Source organism: Coffea eugenioides, chromosome 5 (assembly GCF_003713205.1).
Source record: "Coffea eugenioides isolate CCC68of chromosome 5, Ceug_1.0, whole genome shotgun sequence".
NCBI lineage: Eukaryota > Viridiplantae > Streptophyta > Magnoliopsida > Gentianales > Rubiaceae > Coffea > Coffea eugenioides.
In genome coordinates this window covers 41371812-41391524 of record NC_040039.1, presented here as the reverse complement: position 1 = coordinate 41391524, position 19713 = coordinate 41371812, and the positions used below count along the sequence as shown (strand labels likewise).

Genomic DNA, 19713 nt, shown 5'->3' with positions numbered 1-19713 from the left:
GTAGATGTAGGACCTTTAGCTTAGTTCTTCTTTAGACTTTTCCCTTGAGTCTTGGGTGGATTTCTCCTGCGCATGTCAGGAGCTTTTCACCAATTAAACGAATTGGAGCTCTTCCCAATTTCGAAGGATGATGCTCGTGAATATTTTATTTCTGAATTCTCGCGTGGGTTCTTTTCATTCGGGATGAACTAATTTTTCCACTCTAATCAAGGAACAACGGATGCTTTGGGTTGCCTAAAAATTATGAGATCGATTTAATTTTATCTTTTCTTTTTATTTATTGGTATTCGCATATTCCTTGATTGCAATACTTATGATTATTTAATTAATTGATTTTCTTGGATCTGGATAATTAGTTAATTTGGTAATTTATTGTCAATTAGGGTATTAAATCCGTAATTGTTTAATTGTCTTGAAATAGTAACAACTGACATAATTGGATTTGTGTCAGGGGAATACGCGAGCTAATCTAAAATAACCCTGGTAGTGCGTTATTTGGTTAGAATAGAACTCCTCTAATACGTAAGGCAATTGGAAAATTAAATCTTATGGGCGTACCTAAGATTATTTCTCAATTAGAGCAGTGATTAACGGGCGTACCTTAATCACCGACACAGTAAAGAGCGGTTGACTGTCGTCGCTTGTTTGGCAGTTATAACCTATTTATTAATGAATAATTGGAATTGCTCGTGCATTGATGATCAATTGGGTGAACCATTGCTGAAGTTATTTTTTGGCTAGAGCCTTAATTATTATTCATTTGATTTTAGTAAATTGTTATTTAATTTTTAGTAGTTTCTTAGATTTTATTTGAATTTCTTTGATTGTCACCTTCTGCACAAAAAACCCCCTTTGTTACTGTGAATTTGAAAAGAAACATTTACCCAATCCCTGTGGATTCGACCCTACTTACCACTATTTACAAAAATTAACTTTAGTTGAGCAGATTTTTATTATTGCACAGGCTGACAACCTGTCAATAACGTACTATCAGGGTTATTTCAGATTAGCCCGCGTATCTCCCTGACACAAATCCAATCACGCTAGTTGTCACTAATTCAAGGCAAGTAAACAATTACGGATTTAATGCCCTAACTGACAATAGATTATCAAATTAACTAATTATCTGGATCCATGACAATCAATTAATTAAATAATCATAAATCCTGTAATCAAGAGATATGCGAATACCAATAAATAAAAGAAAAAGATAAAATTAAATCAATCTCACAAGTTTTAGGCGAACCAAAGCCTCCGTTGTTTCTTAACTAGAGTGAAGAAATTAGTTCATATTTGATGCGAAAAACCCATGCAAAAGTGAAGAGAGAGCAGCGGCCATCAATTGGAAAATGGGCAAATTCAATTCGGTCAAAGGAATAAAGGAAAGCAAAGTTACAGAGGATGATTCAATATCTTCCTAATTGTTCCTAATATCCGAGGAGAAAAGCTACCAAGAACCAAAAGAAAAGTCAAAGCTAAGAACTACTAAGTAGTGCCTGACATGCGTAAGAAGAAAGCAAAAGGAACTCCCCGTGAAAAGTCAAGGAAAAACTAGGCTAAAGGAGACCGAAATCCTCTGCTCCCTCTAATGCCTATCTGATTCCTATCTAAGGGTCTGTTTGATAATATAAAAAAACGTTGAATCTGAATTTTTTCAAACATTCAAATGTTTTGAGTGTTTGATAAATAAAAATCTATTTGCTGAACTTGTTAAGTAGTGCTGAATCTGTGTGTACTTTTTTCAGCACAAGAATCCTAACTGAATGCTTAATTTTGATAAGAATCAATAGAATTATTTCAACCACCTTATCTTATCTACCAAATCTATCATTGTTTGTTAATTATGTTTAAAATTCTTATCTAATTAAACAATATAATATTCTATATCTAATGATTTTTAGTTTCTCTTTTCTCCCTTTTTAATGACTTTCACATCTTCTCCATATTTCTCATATAATATATTTCATCTTTTATATTAATTTGATTTAAAAATAAATATTGTCATTTTCATACCTAACAATTTTAAACTAATTAAATCATAGATTCTATTTCTTTTTTGAATGAAATGATATAAGGGCAAAATTGTCAAATTAAACTTATTAAGCATTCAGTTATAAATATTTATTAAACAGTATAAATAGGTTTAGCATTAAAATTCAGACATTCATATATTTTTTTCAATGCTTAAAATTCAGCAAATTAATTGTTTCAGTATTTATATTTCAAAATTTAGAATTTAGAATTCAGATTCAGTTTTATCAAACGGAACTTAAGTCCCCTTTTTTCAATCCTCTATGCGGCGGCCCTCCAAGGGAAAAAGAACACTCAAGTCTTCCGTTCGTCCTTGCCTTTGCAGAAATTACCAAAATGGGCGTAACGTCTTCTTTTTAAAAAATGCCCCTGAGACAAGCTCTATCATTTGGACGCCTTTTCTGCCAAATTGACACCTGTTATCATATTTTCGTTCTACTCCCTGAAATAAATGTAGAATACTAAAAGTGAGTAGAATCCAGCAATTAATCCACATCGAGTCAGGCAATAAGGGAAATTAATAATAAAATAAATGATAAAATCGCAACCTATCAAGATGCATCATGCTCAATTTTTTATTGCCTTTGTAGAATGTGCATTTCCAAGAAATCTAATCTGATCCTTTCACACAAAAAACAAACTACTTTCACTTTCTCATATAATTTTTTTTAAAAAAAACAAGTCACAACATTTTTTTAATAATTTCAAATTATTACAAGAGTCTGCTGAAGTTGTCAACTTATGGGCTAAAGCAATTTGATGCCTATCCACCTTTACTGACATTAACCACAAGAAAAAAAAAGAGGCAATCTTGAGTGTCTCTGGCAAAACAGATCTAATGAAAGGGGAAGCTTTGGATTGATTGAAACCTGTTCTATTTAAATTTATTGACGTGCACTTCCCACACACATTTAAGTGAAAGTTGTATCACTTAATTTGCTAAATTGATGAACTACTACAATATATTCACTCAAAAAAAAATAATTATCTCATGCAAACACTTTTACATATATGTACACACTCACTTTCCCACACACATTCACTCTATCTCCCACATATACGTACATAGATTTTTAGACACACTGCTATCTTTCTCTCTTTTTCTCACACGCTGTCTTTCACATAAATATTTTGTTTCTAACACACCCACTCATTTTCACACATATACTTGTACTCTCTTTCTCTCTCCCTCCTACATGCGCACATTCTCTCTCTCTCCCCCTCTTAGACACATACTTCACAGACTCTCCACTCTTTCTTTTACACATATTTTCTACTATAACATGCACTTTTAAGCATAATCTATTCGTCAAACATGCAATATATATATATTTCTTTTATTGTACACACACATTTTCGTATAAATCACAAAAACATCCTTATTCTCTTTATTAGTATCAAAAAGTAATATTGAAACAACTAATACAAAATAACAATGAAACGTAATATTATTGACAGGTGCCGAACCTGTACAATAATAAATACCTACTCGAGAAACATACAGATTTTGTATATAGCGATGAGTAGGGTCGAATCCACAGGGACTGGAGGTAATTCGTTTCTTCTAGAGTTCAAAGTATGGGGGGTTTTAGATTAAATGCTAACTAAATAAATTAATGCAGAAAATAGTTAATTAAAAGAAATACTTAGAGAAACTCTAGCCAAGGGTACACTTCAGAAATGGTTCATGCACTGATCATTGATTCACAGATAATTTCACATTTATTAATAGATTGGTTATAGTTGTCATACACGCGATAAACAACCAACCTTTTCTTACTTTCTCAATAGTTAAGGTACGAATGTTAACTATTTCTCTAACTCAAAAACAACCCTAAGTACGACTGTAGGATTTAATTTCTAGCTTGCATTAAGAATTAGAAAGGTCCAATCCTAACTAACAAACACGCTACAAGGGTTTGTTTAAGTTAGATCGTATGTTTCCCTGACATAAATCCAATTACACCAGTTGCTACTGGGATAGAAATAACGAACAATTACGGATTCAATTACCCCTATTTAGCAAAATAGCCTATATGAATAATTAATTATTGCGCACTAATCAATCATACACAAGAGCTATAACAATTAAAAGCAGGAATCATATAAATACCAATAAATGAGGAAGCGATTAAAATAAATTCAATCTCACCGTAATTGCAGAACCAAATCTTCAGTTGTCCCTTGACTAAAATTAGGAGGTTAGTCCTCCATTAATGGAGAATAACCATGCGAAAAAGCAATCTGAAACTTACAAAATTGTTCCTAGCTTTTCTATCCTTTTCTTCCTCTCAAAAGTCGGCTAAAAAGAAAGTACAAAGACCTAAGTCCCAGCCGAATTGTTCCTCCCGAATTTGTTGCTGCCCCCAACTCTTAATCACGCGGGATCCGGCCTTTTTTTGTGCTCCCCTCTATTTTTTTTCTATCCAATTTTTTTGCTAAGAAACCCAAAAGTCCCAGACCGAACAATCATCCTCTTAATTGTTGACTCCTTCGAGTATTAATCACACGGGCCGGCCATCCTATCATTTTCCTAATTTTTAGCTTTTTGAAACCAAATAGACTTCCTCCTAATCTTCCGCCAATAATCCACGTCGACTCCATTTTGAATTGAAAAACTCTTGAAAAATCACATCTTTTATCTCTTTTTGCTCCACCTTCCTACAATTAATACCAAATACCAAATATAAGTAGAATTTATCAATTAAAATAATATTTGGTATAATAAAAGAACAAAATAATCAAAGAATTAATGACAAAAATGCAACGTTTCAATTTTTCCCACACCTAAACCATGCTTGTCCTCAAATATGAGAACAACAAATCAAATAATCAAATTCAAACAATGGCTATTGCTCAAATTTTCTATTGCCAAAATACAATTAAAACACATGTCAAGTATTAGTGGCAATTTTCAAGAAATATCTCTCTAACTAGCTTTCAAGATCAAGAACTCTTTCAATTTATGACTAACTAATCTAAGAATATAAAATATTCAACCAGCATCCATAACCAAATGGTTCGACTATTAAGCAAAATCTCAACAATAAGGTTCATGGATCAGCGGGCTAGCAATTCATTTACATTTTTCACTATTAGCACCTTTTTTCTAGAATATTCCTATTTGATTGATTTTTTTCTTCTTCAGGGGGAATGCTTAGTCTTTAGCCATTTAAGCGTTTTGACGCGAACTCCGACATTGGCTAAATGAAGGAGCTCGGTTACTCAACTTTTATCGCTAAAAGACCACATACTTATAGCTACAGTTGTTTTTTGACGCGAAAATCGACACTTATGGTGAAGACCTCCGGTTACTAGGCAACTATACTAGCGGAGTATAGCCGAATACTATTCATAAATAAGCACCAAATTAAAATTAAAAATCACACAAATCCACTTCATTTCTCAAACATGGAGAACTAAGATTAATAGTTGAACCAATTTACACAACAAATGCTAAACAAATATTTACAATACTTAGAGAAGTTAACCAAAAAGTGTAAAAGTCACAAAATCTCAAATATTCACTAAAGAAATACTCTTAAATTTAACCATGTCATACTTAACACCTTAGACTGTAAAATCTTAGCAATAGAAAAATTTGAGACATCTAACTATCGTTAATCAGAAACAATCACAAAAATGTACAAAGATAGGCAAAAATTGGATAAAATTCAACAAAATCAAACAAAAAAATTCCAACAAAAATGCCTACACATACACTTTTTCAATGAAATTCCAATATATACTCCCCCCACATTTAAATCTTACATTGTCCCTAATGTAAGCAATAAAGAATAAAATTCAAAGCAAAAAGGAACAATGAAACTTTATTGATCATCAAAGGGGGGTTGTGGCACAGCTGTAGGTGAGAGGCACAAGACATGTAGAGCTTGATGGCAAAACTGATGAAGATGAAGGCTATGATCGGTAGCTAAAGATGTCGGATGGCTCACGATGGATAAGAAAGAATTACGCGCGATAAGCAGTGATAATCAAGAATCGAAGACCCACGATGAGCAACGTAACGGTGGCGGTGGAATTTGAGGTCCTTTGGTTGCGGTCTTGCGGCTGGAAAAGAAAAGAAAGGAATAAAAAGGAAAGGGAAAGAAGAAGAAAAGAGGGAAAGAAAGAAAGAAAAAGAAAAGAAAAAAGAAAAAGAAAAGAAAGGAAAATTTTTTTCAAACCACTGCGTTAGACGTGGGCACGCCTAACTGCCCTTGAATCTTCTGAACAACCCACGGAAATTAAGCTCCTTAAGCGTGACCACTTGACGTGGGCACGTCTAACTACTAGAGAGTCTTTTGACCATTTTTTAGAAATTGAATTCCTTAGACGTGACCATTCGGCGTGGGCACGCCTAACTACTATAGAGTCTTCTGACCGCAGAAAAAAATACTTGCATTCCTTAGGTGTGCCTACTAGACGCGGGCACGCCCAAGTATTAGATTTCTGCCACAAAAGCAACAAATCACTAAATGCAACTAACACTTAACAAAAACTCCAAAAATATAAGGAAACAAAAACAAAGGCCTTGGGTTGCCTCCCAAGTAGCGCCCCTCTTTAATGTCTTTGGCTAGACATTGCCTTGTTTATTCACAGAGGATAAAATCGTGTAGCTCGTTTCAGCGCTTCATCTTCTATGTAGTCCTGATATCCCTCGTAAATAGAGTGATCTTTGAATACACGGGGTACGGTCTTCCATGGATTAGTAGATGGCGCCAAACAAACAAGTGATGACCTTAAATCTTCACTCACTTCTCCATCACGATCACTTATTGGTTCGAGATATTTTGCCATCGTGACTCTTAACTTATTCCTGTCATGAAACTCAAAATTATCTGGTATAATAAAATCAATCTCACTAACAGGAATTAAAGAATAAGAGTCAGGAGAATATTGATTAAGGAATGGAGGAAATGTCACTGCATTTGGAGATTGTTCACTGAATTCATCCACTTGAACCATTTGATGTTGGGGTCTCATGTCTTGCACTTCAACTGCATCTTTAGATCCTTCTTCTTGATATTCTCGCGGCACCATGTCATTCATCAGGATAATTGCACTCTCATCTTTCTCATGGTCGATAATAGTTTGTGAGGATAATTCTTCACTCATTCGAGAAGTCAATTACGTTAGCCTAGATGTCAATTGATCCATTTGATCTGCCAGGTTACGCATGCTCGCTTGTATCTTCTGATGAAAATCTATTGTCTCTTGTTGAAATTGGTGTACCTCCTGTTGGAGTTGATGTGTCTCCTGTTGAATTTGATATGTGTTAGTAGCTATTAATTCAACTATTTCTTCAAGAGACATACCTGACATAGATGACGGTTCTTGAGACTCTAGCTGTTGAAAATCTATTGGTTTTTGTTCATAATTAAAATTGGAATCATCCTACCATCCTTGCTCATACTCGTTTGAATAAGGGTCATACCACGTTTGATATTGAGGTAGAAAATCTCCAAAAATATCGATTGGAGCACTTAGACCATCTTGAAATATATGGCATATGTCGATTGAATGATTTGAGGCAAAATAAATTCCACAAATTGCATCAGCCCATTGATCATTAGAAAAAACACAAGCCTCATAACCCTTTCTAGAAATAAAATCCAGTCTATCACCAAAATACGGAATATTAGCAACAATAAACTATATATAAAAAAAAGAAAAATTTAAAAAAAATGAAAACAAGATGAACTAAAAAAGAAACAAATTAATCAGGCACCAGTCCCCGGCAACGGCGCCAAAAATTGACAGGTGCAGAACCTATACAATAATAAATACCTACTCGAGAAATATACAGATTTTGTATATAGCGGTGAGTAGGGTCGAATCCACAGGGATTGGGGGTAATTGGTTTCTTCTAGAGTTCAAAGTATGGGGGATTTTGGATTAAATGCTAACTAAATAAATTAATGCAGAAAATAGTTAATTAAAAGAAATAATTAGAGAAACTCTAGCCAAGGGTACATTTCAGAAATGGTTCATGCACTGATCATCGATTCACAAATAATTTCACATTTATTAATAGATTGGTTATAGTTGTCATACACGCGATAAACAACCAACCTTTTCTTACTTTCTCGATAGTTAAGGTACGACCGTTAACTATTTCTCTAACCCAAAAACAATCCTAAGTACGACCGTAGGATTTAATTTCTAGATTGCATTAAGAATTAGAAAGCACCCAATCCTAACTAACAAACACGCTACGAGGGTTTGTTTAACTTAGATCGTATGTTTCCCTGACATAAACCCAATTACGCCAGTTGCTACTGGGATAGAGATAACGAACAATTACGAATTCAATTACCCATTTTTAGCAAAATAGCTTATATGAATAATTAATTATTGCGCACTAATCAATTATACACAAGAGTTATAACAATTAAAAGCAGGAATCATATAAATACCAATAAATGAGGAAGTGATTAAAATAAATTCGATCTCACAGTAATTGCAGAACCAAATCTTCAGTTGTCCCTTGACTAAAATTAGGAGGTTAGTCCTCCATTAATGGAGAACAACCATGCGAAGAAGCAATCTGAAGCTTACAAAATTGTTCCTAGCTTTTCTATCATTTTCTTCCTCTCAAAAGTCGGCTAAAAAGAAAAGTACAAAGACCTAAGTCCCAGCCGAATTTGTTGCTGCCCCCAACTCTTAATCACGCGGGATCCGGCCTTTTTTTGTGCTTCCCTCCGTTTTTTTCTATCCGATTTTTTTGCTAAGAAGCCCAAAAGTCCCAGACCGAACAACCATCCTCTTAATTGCTGACTCCTTCGAGTATTAATCACACGGGCCGGCCATCCTATCATTTTCCTAATTTTTAGTTTTTTGAAACCAAATAGACTTCCTCCTAATCTTCCGCCAATAATCCACGTAGACTCCATTTTGAATTAGGAAACTCTTGAAAAATCACATCTTTTATCTCTTTTTGCTCCACCTTCCTACAATTAATATCAAATACCAAATATAAGTAGAATTTATCAATTACAATAATATTTGGTATAATAAAAGAGCAAAATAATCATAGAATTAATGACAAAAATGCAACCTATCAATTATTATTCAATTATAAAATACACATGAAATAAAATACTTAATTAAGCACTCAAATTTTAGCTAGTTATCAAGCAAATTTGACTTTATTGAATCAGCAAATTGAGACTTCAGCAATTAAGTTACAATCTTTGGAATTCAAACTTTAGTTTTCAGTTTTTTCAAACACCCTAGCCTCTAAGGCTGATGCTCATTGATTGAAGATCACGGAGAAATTTCCAAGTGTCCGTCATAGGATGGCTATTTTGTTAACTCACTAGCCCATGCGGCCCTAGTAACTCTCGAAGAGTAAAGTTAAGAGACAAGTGCCACACGAGTTTTTGAGTTAGTCTCGAAATGTCCGTCATAGGATGGCTATTTTGTTTTTGAGTTAGTCTCGAAGTGTCCGTCATAGGATGGCTATTTTGTTAACTCACTAGCCCATGCGGCCCTAGTAACTCTCGAAGAGTAAAGTTAAGAGACAAGTGCCACACGAGTTTTTGAGTTAGTCTCGAAATTCCATAGTTGCTTGTGCTACACGGGTTATTGAGTTAACAAAATAGCCATTTTGTGACAAGTGGGATCTTGTTATTTTTGCAATAACAAGTATACGAGTTCGACAAACTTTCTTTCTTTAACCTCCACCCGTTTAAGTACGTTTACGCTCTTATGCTTCCACATCTTTGACAGATTAGGTAAGATTGAATTAGCTACATCTCTTAATTTTAGTCTCCGAGAGTAGCGTGGCATGGGCTACTAAGTTAATTTTTTTTTTTGTCAGCAGCGATACATTTGCATAACCTACTCTATCTTAATCTAGGGGGAGGGGAGCCTAAGGAGGTTGTGATAGGAAGTTAATGGGTATACAGATCCAATTAGATCAAGGGAGTGTTATGGCACAATCCTTAAATTTTTTTGCTGCAGGTGAAGTTTGAACCCTCACCTACAGTCCAAGAAGGGACTTAAACCCCTTCCTGGTGGCCACTGAGCCATTGGCCCAGTGGTTTACTAAGTTAATGAAATACAGGAAAGTTGCAACAACGGCCTGTGAACTTGATGGGTCTCCAAAATTATTATCTCTGTTTTTTCCCATGGCAAGAGATTAGGTTAAATAATAGAAGAGTTCTTGCTCATCTTTTGAGTTCAAAAATGAGAACACCTTAGCCCCCTTTCGCTACAAATATATTGCTTATATAAATTTGTAATATTTTATATTAGATCATTGTGTTGATCATCAAAACGGTCTAAATTCCTTTTTTTGCCTTTGGGTTATCAATGACTCCCACGCTATCTTTTATTTATTTCGCAAAATGAGAACTTACTATTTCATATGACAACAATTTTAGTGTGAATTGTCAAGATTACCCCTCCAATCAACTATCTTGATATTTAATACGTGTTGACTTGGGCAGCTAATATGGACAATTTCGCTTAAACTTGTGGCCGTGGTAATGTCGTTTCAGTTCGTTGACTTGATAGTTAGCTAATTACCCAATTTAAACCCGGCTGTATTTTAAGCCACAAGGCTAAAAGGGCTTCCACGATGCATTCTTTCTAAGGATCCATATGCTTTTTGGGTGTTTGCATACATTTTACCGGACATTACTATAAAATTTGTAGAAAACTTTTGTATATTTGAGAGTTTAGAAAAATTAAAAAACTTTCCTTTTCGTGTTTTCCTTTTATTTTTATTTTTTTCTTCTTTCTTTCCTCTCTTCTTCTTCCTTCCTTGTTCACACAGGATTAGCTATGGAGTTTCTAGCAGCGATGCCGCCATCGGTAGCCACCTTGTCCCTTGACCAAAATTCACCAAAATTAAACCCCAATCAATTTTTCTTCGCGTAGAGTCCATTTTTTTTTGTTTTAGTTTTGATAGAAAATGAAGAAAAAGTCCTTAACATGGTAAGAACAGCCGGCGTTAGTAAAATGGAATTTTTAGATGAGCTAATGTAAAATTTAGGCAATTTCAGACGTTGAAAGATCCTCAAAAGTCAAGGTGCGAACAAGAATCGTAACATGCTATGCCCAACAGGTCCAGGCAATATCACTGCAGCGTCGTGCCCTATTGTAGATGTTCAAAAGGTTGGCAGCGTTCTGACTTCATCAAGACTCCTTGCTTATGAGTGCTGCAATAGAATTTGCCAGAATTCCATATCAGTTGCAGCTGAAAAACTAGCTTTCAGTAATTATGACATGAAAACATTGAGTAACATTTCCATCTTGCTTGATGAATCAGCTATTATAAGGGACTGTATGAATATCATGCTCCGATGGCTTGCCAGTAAGCTTAGTCCCTCTTCTGCAAACAGAATACTCAGGGGACTTAGGTGTCACTTAAACAAAAGCAACTAGGAAAAACAAGAAATGGACCTTGCATCCTTACTATTTGCATGATAAAATTTGATAATTTACCTAATGCTAAGAGTATCTTAATCTCATTTTCATCCTAGTCCATGATTATCAGCCTGCCCACTGGTATTTCTGGATATCACTGAAATTTCTGAAGAATGTGGAGATCAAGTGAATAATAAGACATCTTGTTGCAATGCCATGGAGAGTTATATTCTCGCCTGCAAGAGGAAAGGTTTATTACTAAATTTGCAAGCAGTAAACTGTGCTTCCTTGCTTGGTTTGAAATTGCAGTGTGCTAACATTTCTAGCAATGTATTTAGCGTCTGCCATAAACAGCAGCAGGACTTCTCACCTCAGGTCCGCACTTTAGGTCACTTTTCCGAACATTATTTATGGATGTTTTTCCTTCCCTAAATTTGTGGATCATCATGGTTTACAATCTACTGAGAACTGATTTCCTTCAACAGTTGACTCAAAAGGTAGTAGTTTGAACAGATAGTCCAATTTCATAAAATATATCTCTCTCTATGCTATGAACTATTCCCTTGTAACATAATAAACATTTTCTGGACAAAAAATTAATTTAACTATGAATGTCAACTTAGTCTTCCCTTTGATTAGTTTACCACTCGTTCTCCAGAATCTGCTTGCCATCGGATGTAACATTTAATGAAAGTTCAGGATTTGGATTCCTTTGTAATCTCAATGACAACATCGCAGCTCCTTGGCCTTCTGGTCCTTTTGTTTCTGCTTCTTCCTACAATAAAACTAGCACAAGTAAGCATGCAATTTCTTTTCTTTGTTTGTTAGATAGTATAATAATGTCCTCTCCGGCTTATGGCTGTCATCTTGAGACTTCAGCCAGCTATTTGAGAAATGATCATCTTCTTTTCTTGTTTTATTCCCCTTTTCTTTTGATTATTACTATTTATCTCTTGTCAAATTTAACTTTCACTATTGCGGGTGGTATACTTCCAAAAATAGCCACGGCAGCAGCTGCCCAAATAGGTGGGAGTACTTGCTGATGTTCCATTAACAAAAGCAAGTCATTTTCTTTATGGAAATGAAATCAACTGGCATTCAGTTAAGTTCACTAAATAGACTGATACTTTCTTCAACAGACATCATCCTTTTTTTCGCGTCATCCGGAACTGAAAGATGATTCATTTATCCCTTCTAAAGAACAAAAGCAAAAGAGGGATGGTCTGACATTGTGTGATTTATTTAAACATTTTCATCAGAAGAATAATTCCAGGTGAATCACCTGATATGGTTACATTATCTGAAACCACATTCCTTCCTTTACCACATTGTAAAGCAATTGATGTTATATTTCCTGCCCTAGACCAATTTCTTTTTGTCCACTTCTCCTCTATTGGTTGCATAAAACTGAGTTATTTGCGGTGTGAAGACTCTGGACTAGGCTCAAACTGAAATCTGTCAACTATAAGCTGGAAATAACTAGTTCCGATTGTTCCTTGATTAAAAGTTACTAACCTCGAATTTTGCCTCTTCATACATTGCAGGACTGCGGATTAGCAAGTTGACGCTTGCTTTACGGGCCACCTCAAACATACTCTGATTTTTCACAACAAAAGCCAATACCATATCAGATGACATATACAAGTGCATGCCTCTTGCAAGAGAAAACTCCATCGGATTTTTCTTTTTGTTTAATACAATTTTTTCTGAAAAAGAAACAAAATCGTTCCATGCAAGTTTGATCTGTTTATAGATAGTTGCTGCCAAAGAAGTCAGACACAAAAGGCTCATGTCAAACAGAAATGTTGATGTAAAATCTTCTTCTATTCATTTATTCTAAATGTAGATATTTAGCTCCAGAAGGGACTCGAATGCAATTTAGATCCTTCTTTAACGTGCATATACAACCCCAACCCCAACGAAAAGGATTTAGCTAAAGAATTATCAGTGCAATTAGATATATAATTGGTTGAAATGGAAATCAGGAGAAAGCGCACAAACAGAAAGTTTTAAATTGATAGAGTGAAATCACATTTTTGGAGTACAATGTGACTAAAAGTTTTGACATAATACCCCAGAACAGTTCTTTTTTATATTCAATGAATACTCACAAAAAACTGTATCACTGCTCCAATTACAATCAAGTGCAGAAAATACATCATCCATCTAGGAATAGAAATCTAAACATGGCGAAAAATAGCAATTGTAATACAGTTAAGGAAGAAGCATGTATTTAAAGGAAGTTTGGTGCTGGTAGATAAGGATTGAATTTACACTTCTTTTTGCAACTCCACCTCTCTTGCAGCAGCAATTCTGTGGCTGCCTAGCTATCTTCTTAACCTGAGATTAACAAACAATAGTACAGTCGGAAACAAAAAGCAAATGCAACCATGATATGAACGCAAGTACAATTATGTAAAGTTACTTTGCAACTGTACTTCCTTCCAACTTATTGTGGCACCAACTTATTGCGGCTCTCAATTATATGAAATTTGGAATTTAAACATTTGTAAATATATATATGTATGGGATAATTGCAGAAACCTCCCCTAAGGTTTATGATACTAACACTCACCTTCCTTGTGGTTTAGAAAATAGCACTTACCACCCTTGAACTTAAGGTTTGTGTTGCAAACTCAGTCCATGCCAAAAAAGTTACCATTAAAAATTTTTTTTAAGAAGTGAGATGAAAAATTTGTACTAAATTTGCCCTTCATGCTACTTGCCAAGTTATATTAATAGAGGAATAACAAAATATGAAAAACTATTAAGAATTAACAAAATTCAAGGGGTGTAAGTGCAATTGAATGAAGTTTACTAACAATACATGAAGCAACGGTGGATGCTAACGGCTAGTTAAATAATTATATATCCAGGGTCTTGCAGCAAAGTTTATAAAGAATACACATAACTTTTAAAACTCTCTATTAATAATATGAATAGCTATGTCTAGGGGTAACACAACTGCTTATGTTATCAACACCAATCATATACAAAAAAAAAAAAATTCGCTGAACAATCAGCTAATTAACAGCATACTTAAGCATCACTAAAAGTTACTGAGCATGAGATAAGCCTAATTACAAGTAATTAGAAGTGCATATTAATAAGATAAAGTTGTCTTTAGTAAATAAAAACTACAGTAAGTGCATTAGAAACATATACTAAAACTGCTGCTGCTCTGATATTTTCAGATTATAGGATTATAACTGTATTAATGGAAGTTGCAACTTGAGAAGTAGTAGTAGGCTGAACTAGAGGAAGTTTTGAAATAGAAATGACTTGAACAGATATATTTGTGCAAGTTCTCTTTAGAAGCTCCATAATTGCTTACTGGCCTTCTTCTCTGCAGTTGTATAAAATTAAACTTAAATTGATTGGTTTGAAGAGCATAATATAGAAATATTTACGCCGTTTTCTCCCCTCAATTGGCACCATTCCTTAGTTTTGCTTACAATGGTTAATGATGCTAAAACTCACAGGTAATCTAGTTTAATTAGTCACTCAATTTGTTAACAAAAAATAATTTTTCTTTTCTAAAATCCTTTCATTAAGTTCCTGCAATTAGTCAAGGTATAAAAGTAAAATTATACAATTTATTGTTAGTAATAGGTCCAATTTCCTCCTAGAGAAGGTTAGTGTAATTTTAGAAATCATAAGGGAGGTGAGTGCTAGTGTCAGAAACTTCAGGGGAGGTTTCTGCAATTATCCCGATATATATATATAACTGTAGTTTTATCTAGAAAGCCTCTTCAGAAAAGGGGAAAAACAAGACAATCTTCAAGAGCAGTAAATGGAAAAAAGAAAAGAACATAGAGATCAACTCATTCACAGAATAAATTAATAAAGATATTGAATTCAGGAATGAGCAAGAAGAAAGAAAGAGATAGAAAATAAAATATTTAAATTCACAGAAATAATAAAAAATTTTAAAAATATTAAAAAGCTATACGTGGATGACTATAAGAAAGGGTGCCATAGAGAACATGCAACATCAGAGCGAGAAAATAATGTACTTAAATCCATTTTTCTATCAGAAAAACTCAAAACAAAAAAAGAAGAACAGTATAAGTAGTAAATTACGTAAATTAATTGAAGAAGAGGTGTTAGCAATTCTGCACCTCAAGAAAGTAAAAAAAAAAAAAACCTGAGCTCAATACGGAAAGAATTAATATCAATACCTACACAATAGCAAATTCTATGCTAGTGGAGAAGCAGATCATTTTGGGGAAAAAAGTTCAAAGAAAGGGGATACTTAGTAACATTTGAGGAAGGGGAGAAAACACGTACATGAGAATTGAGAACCAGTCAGGATTTTGATCAAACAAGTGGTCTTCAATAATCAAATAAACTCCGCCATGTGTTAAAATATGGGTCAAGGGCATTTTTGGCACTAGGATAGTCCCACTCTAACGATTCCCACCATTCTTTATTTCCCTTGATTTTACGAAGAGTGCTGGGAAGAGATGGTAGTCCGTTGATGGTAGGAAAAAACAAAGGCAGCCTCTTTACCTTTGGACAATCAAATATTTTAATCTTCTCAATTGAGTCGCAGATCATGGCTGCCTTGCAAATGTTCTTTAGTTGTGGCAGCCTATTCAGACGCAACCTCCTTAACTTTGGAAGGATGATGACAGTGGCGGTGGCTCCACTTGAAGTCAATTGGATGCCTTCTCCTTCTCCTTGTCCTATTCCATTGCCATCTGCTGCTATCTCCTCTAGTCCTTCACAATCGTCAACGTCTAATTCTTCAACATTTTGAAGGTTCTGCAGCAACTGCACTGTGAATAGCTGCTTCATGTTGTGACATTTAGAAATCCACAATTTTTTAAGGGAAGAAAAGGTGCCAGCCGGAAGCACATATGGTTCTGATTCTCCGTAAAAAAGACCAACCAGATTTGGCAACCTGTGGAGGCGTAGCCATTCGAGACCATGAAGTGGATTAAAAGACGAGACTTCCAACTGATCACATGGAGAAGCAGAGGACAATTGCCAGAGGAACTCTATTCCAACCGAATCAACAATTTCCAATTCAGATAAGTCGCTTAAATTTATAAAATTCTTAAAAACATCTGACAAGCACCTAATGCCGGTGCCCTCACAATCCTCGATTATCAGACGCTTCATATCATCTGGTAGGTCGTTCGATCCTCTACCAAGCTTACACTGATGGAAATACAGTTTTTTCTGGTACCCACAGTCATTGTCCTCATAATACTGATTCTTAGTTAAGATGTCATTGATATAAACATTATAGTATTTTGGCCACCGAGTAATTTTATAGAAGTCCGTATAAGACAAACATCCTATAAAACTTTCTAATTGGTTCAACACTTCTGGATCATTAACTTGTACCCAACCATAGGGTGGCAATAGTAACCGTTGAAGACGGTGAAATTGGGAAAATGTCCCTTTTGGTATTATTATCTTTCGACTAAAAGTCTGACACTGGTTCAAGTTAAGCCTTTCGAGGTTGACCAGTGACTCCCAACCTTGAGGTAAATCCTCAATTTTAGTCCATGATAGATCCAATTCCCTCAGTTGCTTGAGCTTTCCCAGTGGTGGCACAAATCGGAGGTCTCCACAACTCCCCAAAATCAAAGCAGTGAGATTCACCAAGTTTGAAACAGAATTCGGCAACAATGTTATACCTTGGCACCCAAATACCTTTAAAACTTTAAGTCCACACACGTGCTGAAAGAATGAATCTGGGATTTCCTTTATGAAAACCCAAGAAAGATGCAAGGTTGAGAGCTTAGGACAATTTGGTGACCAGGCTAGTGGAATTTCTATTCCTTTGGAATTTTGTGAATAGAAGGAAACTGCACGGAGATCTTGTGTCCACTGTTCTTGTTCCAGTGTTACTTGTGAATCTTCCTGTCCTAAGCTTTTCACCAAGAATCGTGGTACATCATCTCTCCTCCTCTTTGGTTTGGAGTTTCCATGCGTGATCCTTAATGCCATATCTCTGACCAAATCATGCATCTTCACACAGTCACCCCCTTTGAAATCTTTAGTTTCTTCCAGCAAGCAAACTCTCATCAGTTTGTTTAATATCGTTTGACCTTGATCAAATGCTTTTGACCTTGAGCCCCGTTTTGACATCAGCTCTGCCCAAATAAACAGGTCTATTAGTTCCTTTCTTTTTATTTTATAATCTTCCGGATAAAGAGAGCAATACAAGAAGCAATTCCTTTCATATTTATCCAGGCGATTGAAGCTCCATTCCAGAATGGGAAACACATCTCGTTCCATCTCATCATGCCCTACCGAACATGCTTTCAATTGTTCCAATGCATTTCTCCACTCACAGATGTCGCTCACACCTCTCATGCTCCCAGCCACTGTGATAATACCAAGAGGCAAACCAGAACACCTTTTCGCAACGGACTTGGCAACACCTTCCACATCTCCATCAGGCACTGTCTTAGTGTCGAGTGTATGTTTGAACAAATCCCAAGCTTCATTTGTAGCCAAAGTTTTAGCTTCAAATACCCTTTGACAGCTAATCCTGCTGCATAATTCTAGAGACCGAGTAGTCAAGATCACTCTGCATTTGTTTGCACCAAGAGGAATTCCAATCTTTTCAAAAGAAAATTCTTGCCAAACATCATCGAGTATGAGGACAGAATGCTTCACCAATGCCCTGGACAAAATGGCTGCCCTGCTATCCTCATCATCCTCGTATGACAGATCAAGCCTTAGGCGTTTAGCAATGTCATCTTGCAGCCTTTTGATGCTGAATTCTTGAGAGACAGTAATCCAATAAACCTTGAATTGAGTTCTCTCAAGGAGATGATTATGGATGTGTTTCGCCAATGTAGTCTTGCCCACACCGCCCATCCCGTAAATCCCAATGTTTGAGATGCTATCCATGACCAACCACGCCCAGATTGCTTTCAAACCTCTGTCAAACATTTCTCCAAATAATTTTGTTGTCACCCGTGGCTCACCTCTGTTCTCAAAAGCCTCAAGCAAAAGCCCATCAAAATGATTACTTTGCTCCATCAGTTGCTCTACAATTGCATCCATTTTAGCCACTCTATCCCCACTGCTAATTGCATTTTCTAGAAATCCACCCTCCTGTATGCTTTTTTTCAAAGCACCGAATTCACTTTCTACTGTTGCTACCTCCTCAAACCAAATCTCAACCTCCCTTTTCCTTTTCTTAGTACCTGATCTTTCTGCATTTGTCACTTGCAACTCGATGTCAGATTTTCTGCCGCCTAATCTTTGCAACTTCCTTTCAAGCGACCTGAGATTATCATCCAAATTGACATACCTCCTTCCTCTGTCCAATGCCAAATTCCCAAGTGCCTCCATTGTTAGTTACTCGTGAACTCTCGTGCCTGTCAAGTGACGAGAATCTCTAAAAAGTCTAGGTATCAATCAATAACAACATTGTTCAATAAAGGCAGCATAAGAATCGTGATGTTCCTTTGGAAAATTTTGAAACAGGGCATTTCCAAACTTAATAGTTTGACAAATCTGAACCCGGTTAGTACGCTAAACAATTAGCTGTTTAATGTTGGATTCTACATAATGGTATCCTCAACTTTTAATCGACGTTTAAATGATGCAAAGGAATTAATACTAGTATTCTTCTGATTTTCTTTTTGCATATATTTTTGAATTTGTGCATCATCAATATTAAGATGAAAAAGACTTTTTATCATATCCAACTATTTATCAAATACAGCTTCTATTATATGATAACTTTCTGGGCTGAATGAAACGTTCATAAAGGGTACATGATGTTGTTAAGCAGAAATATTCCTGTATATAGTAGTATTTTTTGGGTACAAGTGTTTCTTCTCACTAACACGATTTTTCTTTCTCTTATTTGATGCAAATGACATCTTAATTACTTACCACTCATTACATCTCATTCCACAAATAGCAAGAGTCCAACTAACAAAATAGTCCAATTAAAGACCTCATAGAATTTAGAATATACCACATGTTAAGATCTAAATTCATTAATTTTAAATAATAAATTAGGTTATCAAACAGGTTTTAGTCTGCACATTGCTTAATAAAGTTCAAAACACAATAGGTAAGTAGGATAGAGTATTATTTGAAATAATTACTGTAACACTTTTTGTGATGTGATGTATGTGAGATAAAAAGATGATTGAAAATATAAAAAGGTGGGTTGGGAAATGTATTTATGATGCAAATTATTTGAAAAAATTTGATATCCAAACAAAGCCACAGATCTTCTTCAGTCAATGAAATATTTATGAAACTATAAGCTCATCTATGATTCTTCCCATTGGCAAAAATAAAATATTTACTACAATA

At 35.2% G+C, this 19713-nt stretch overlaps 2 protein-coding genes across 2 annotated transcripts; one reads left to right on the top strand and one right to left on the bottom strand.

The window, feature by feature from the left end:
- The first annotated feature begins 11091 nt into the window (after positions 1 to 11091).
- LOC113771670 (uncharacterized GPI-anchored protein At1g61900-like) lies at positions 11092 to 11918 on the top strand. Its single transcript, XM_027316240.1, has 3 exons — positions 11092 to 11356; positions 11540 to 11784; positions 11895 to 11918. Exons 1-3 carry the CDS (start codon positions 11092 to 11094, stop codon positions 11916 to 11918), a joined length of 534 nt encoding a protein of 177 aa, XP_027172041.1.
- Positions 11919 to 13653: 1735 nt separating this feature from the next.
- On the bottom strand, positions 13654 to 18316 carry LOC113772092 (probable disease resistance protein At4g27220). The gene is made up of 2 exons (XM_027316636.1): positions 15700 to 18316; positions 13654 to 13749 (listed from the first exon to the last, which is right to left on the bottom strand). Exon 1 carries the CDS (start codon positions 18283 to 18285, stop codon positions 15745 to 15747), a length of 2541 nt encoding a protein of 846 aa, XP_027172437.1. The 5' UTR covers positions 18286 to 18316; the 3' UTR covers positions 13654 to 13749; positions 15700 to 15744.
- Positions 18317 to 19713: the final 1397 nt, after the last annotated feature.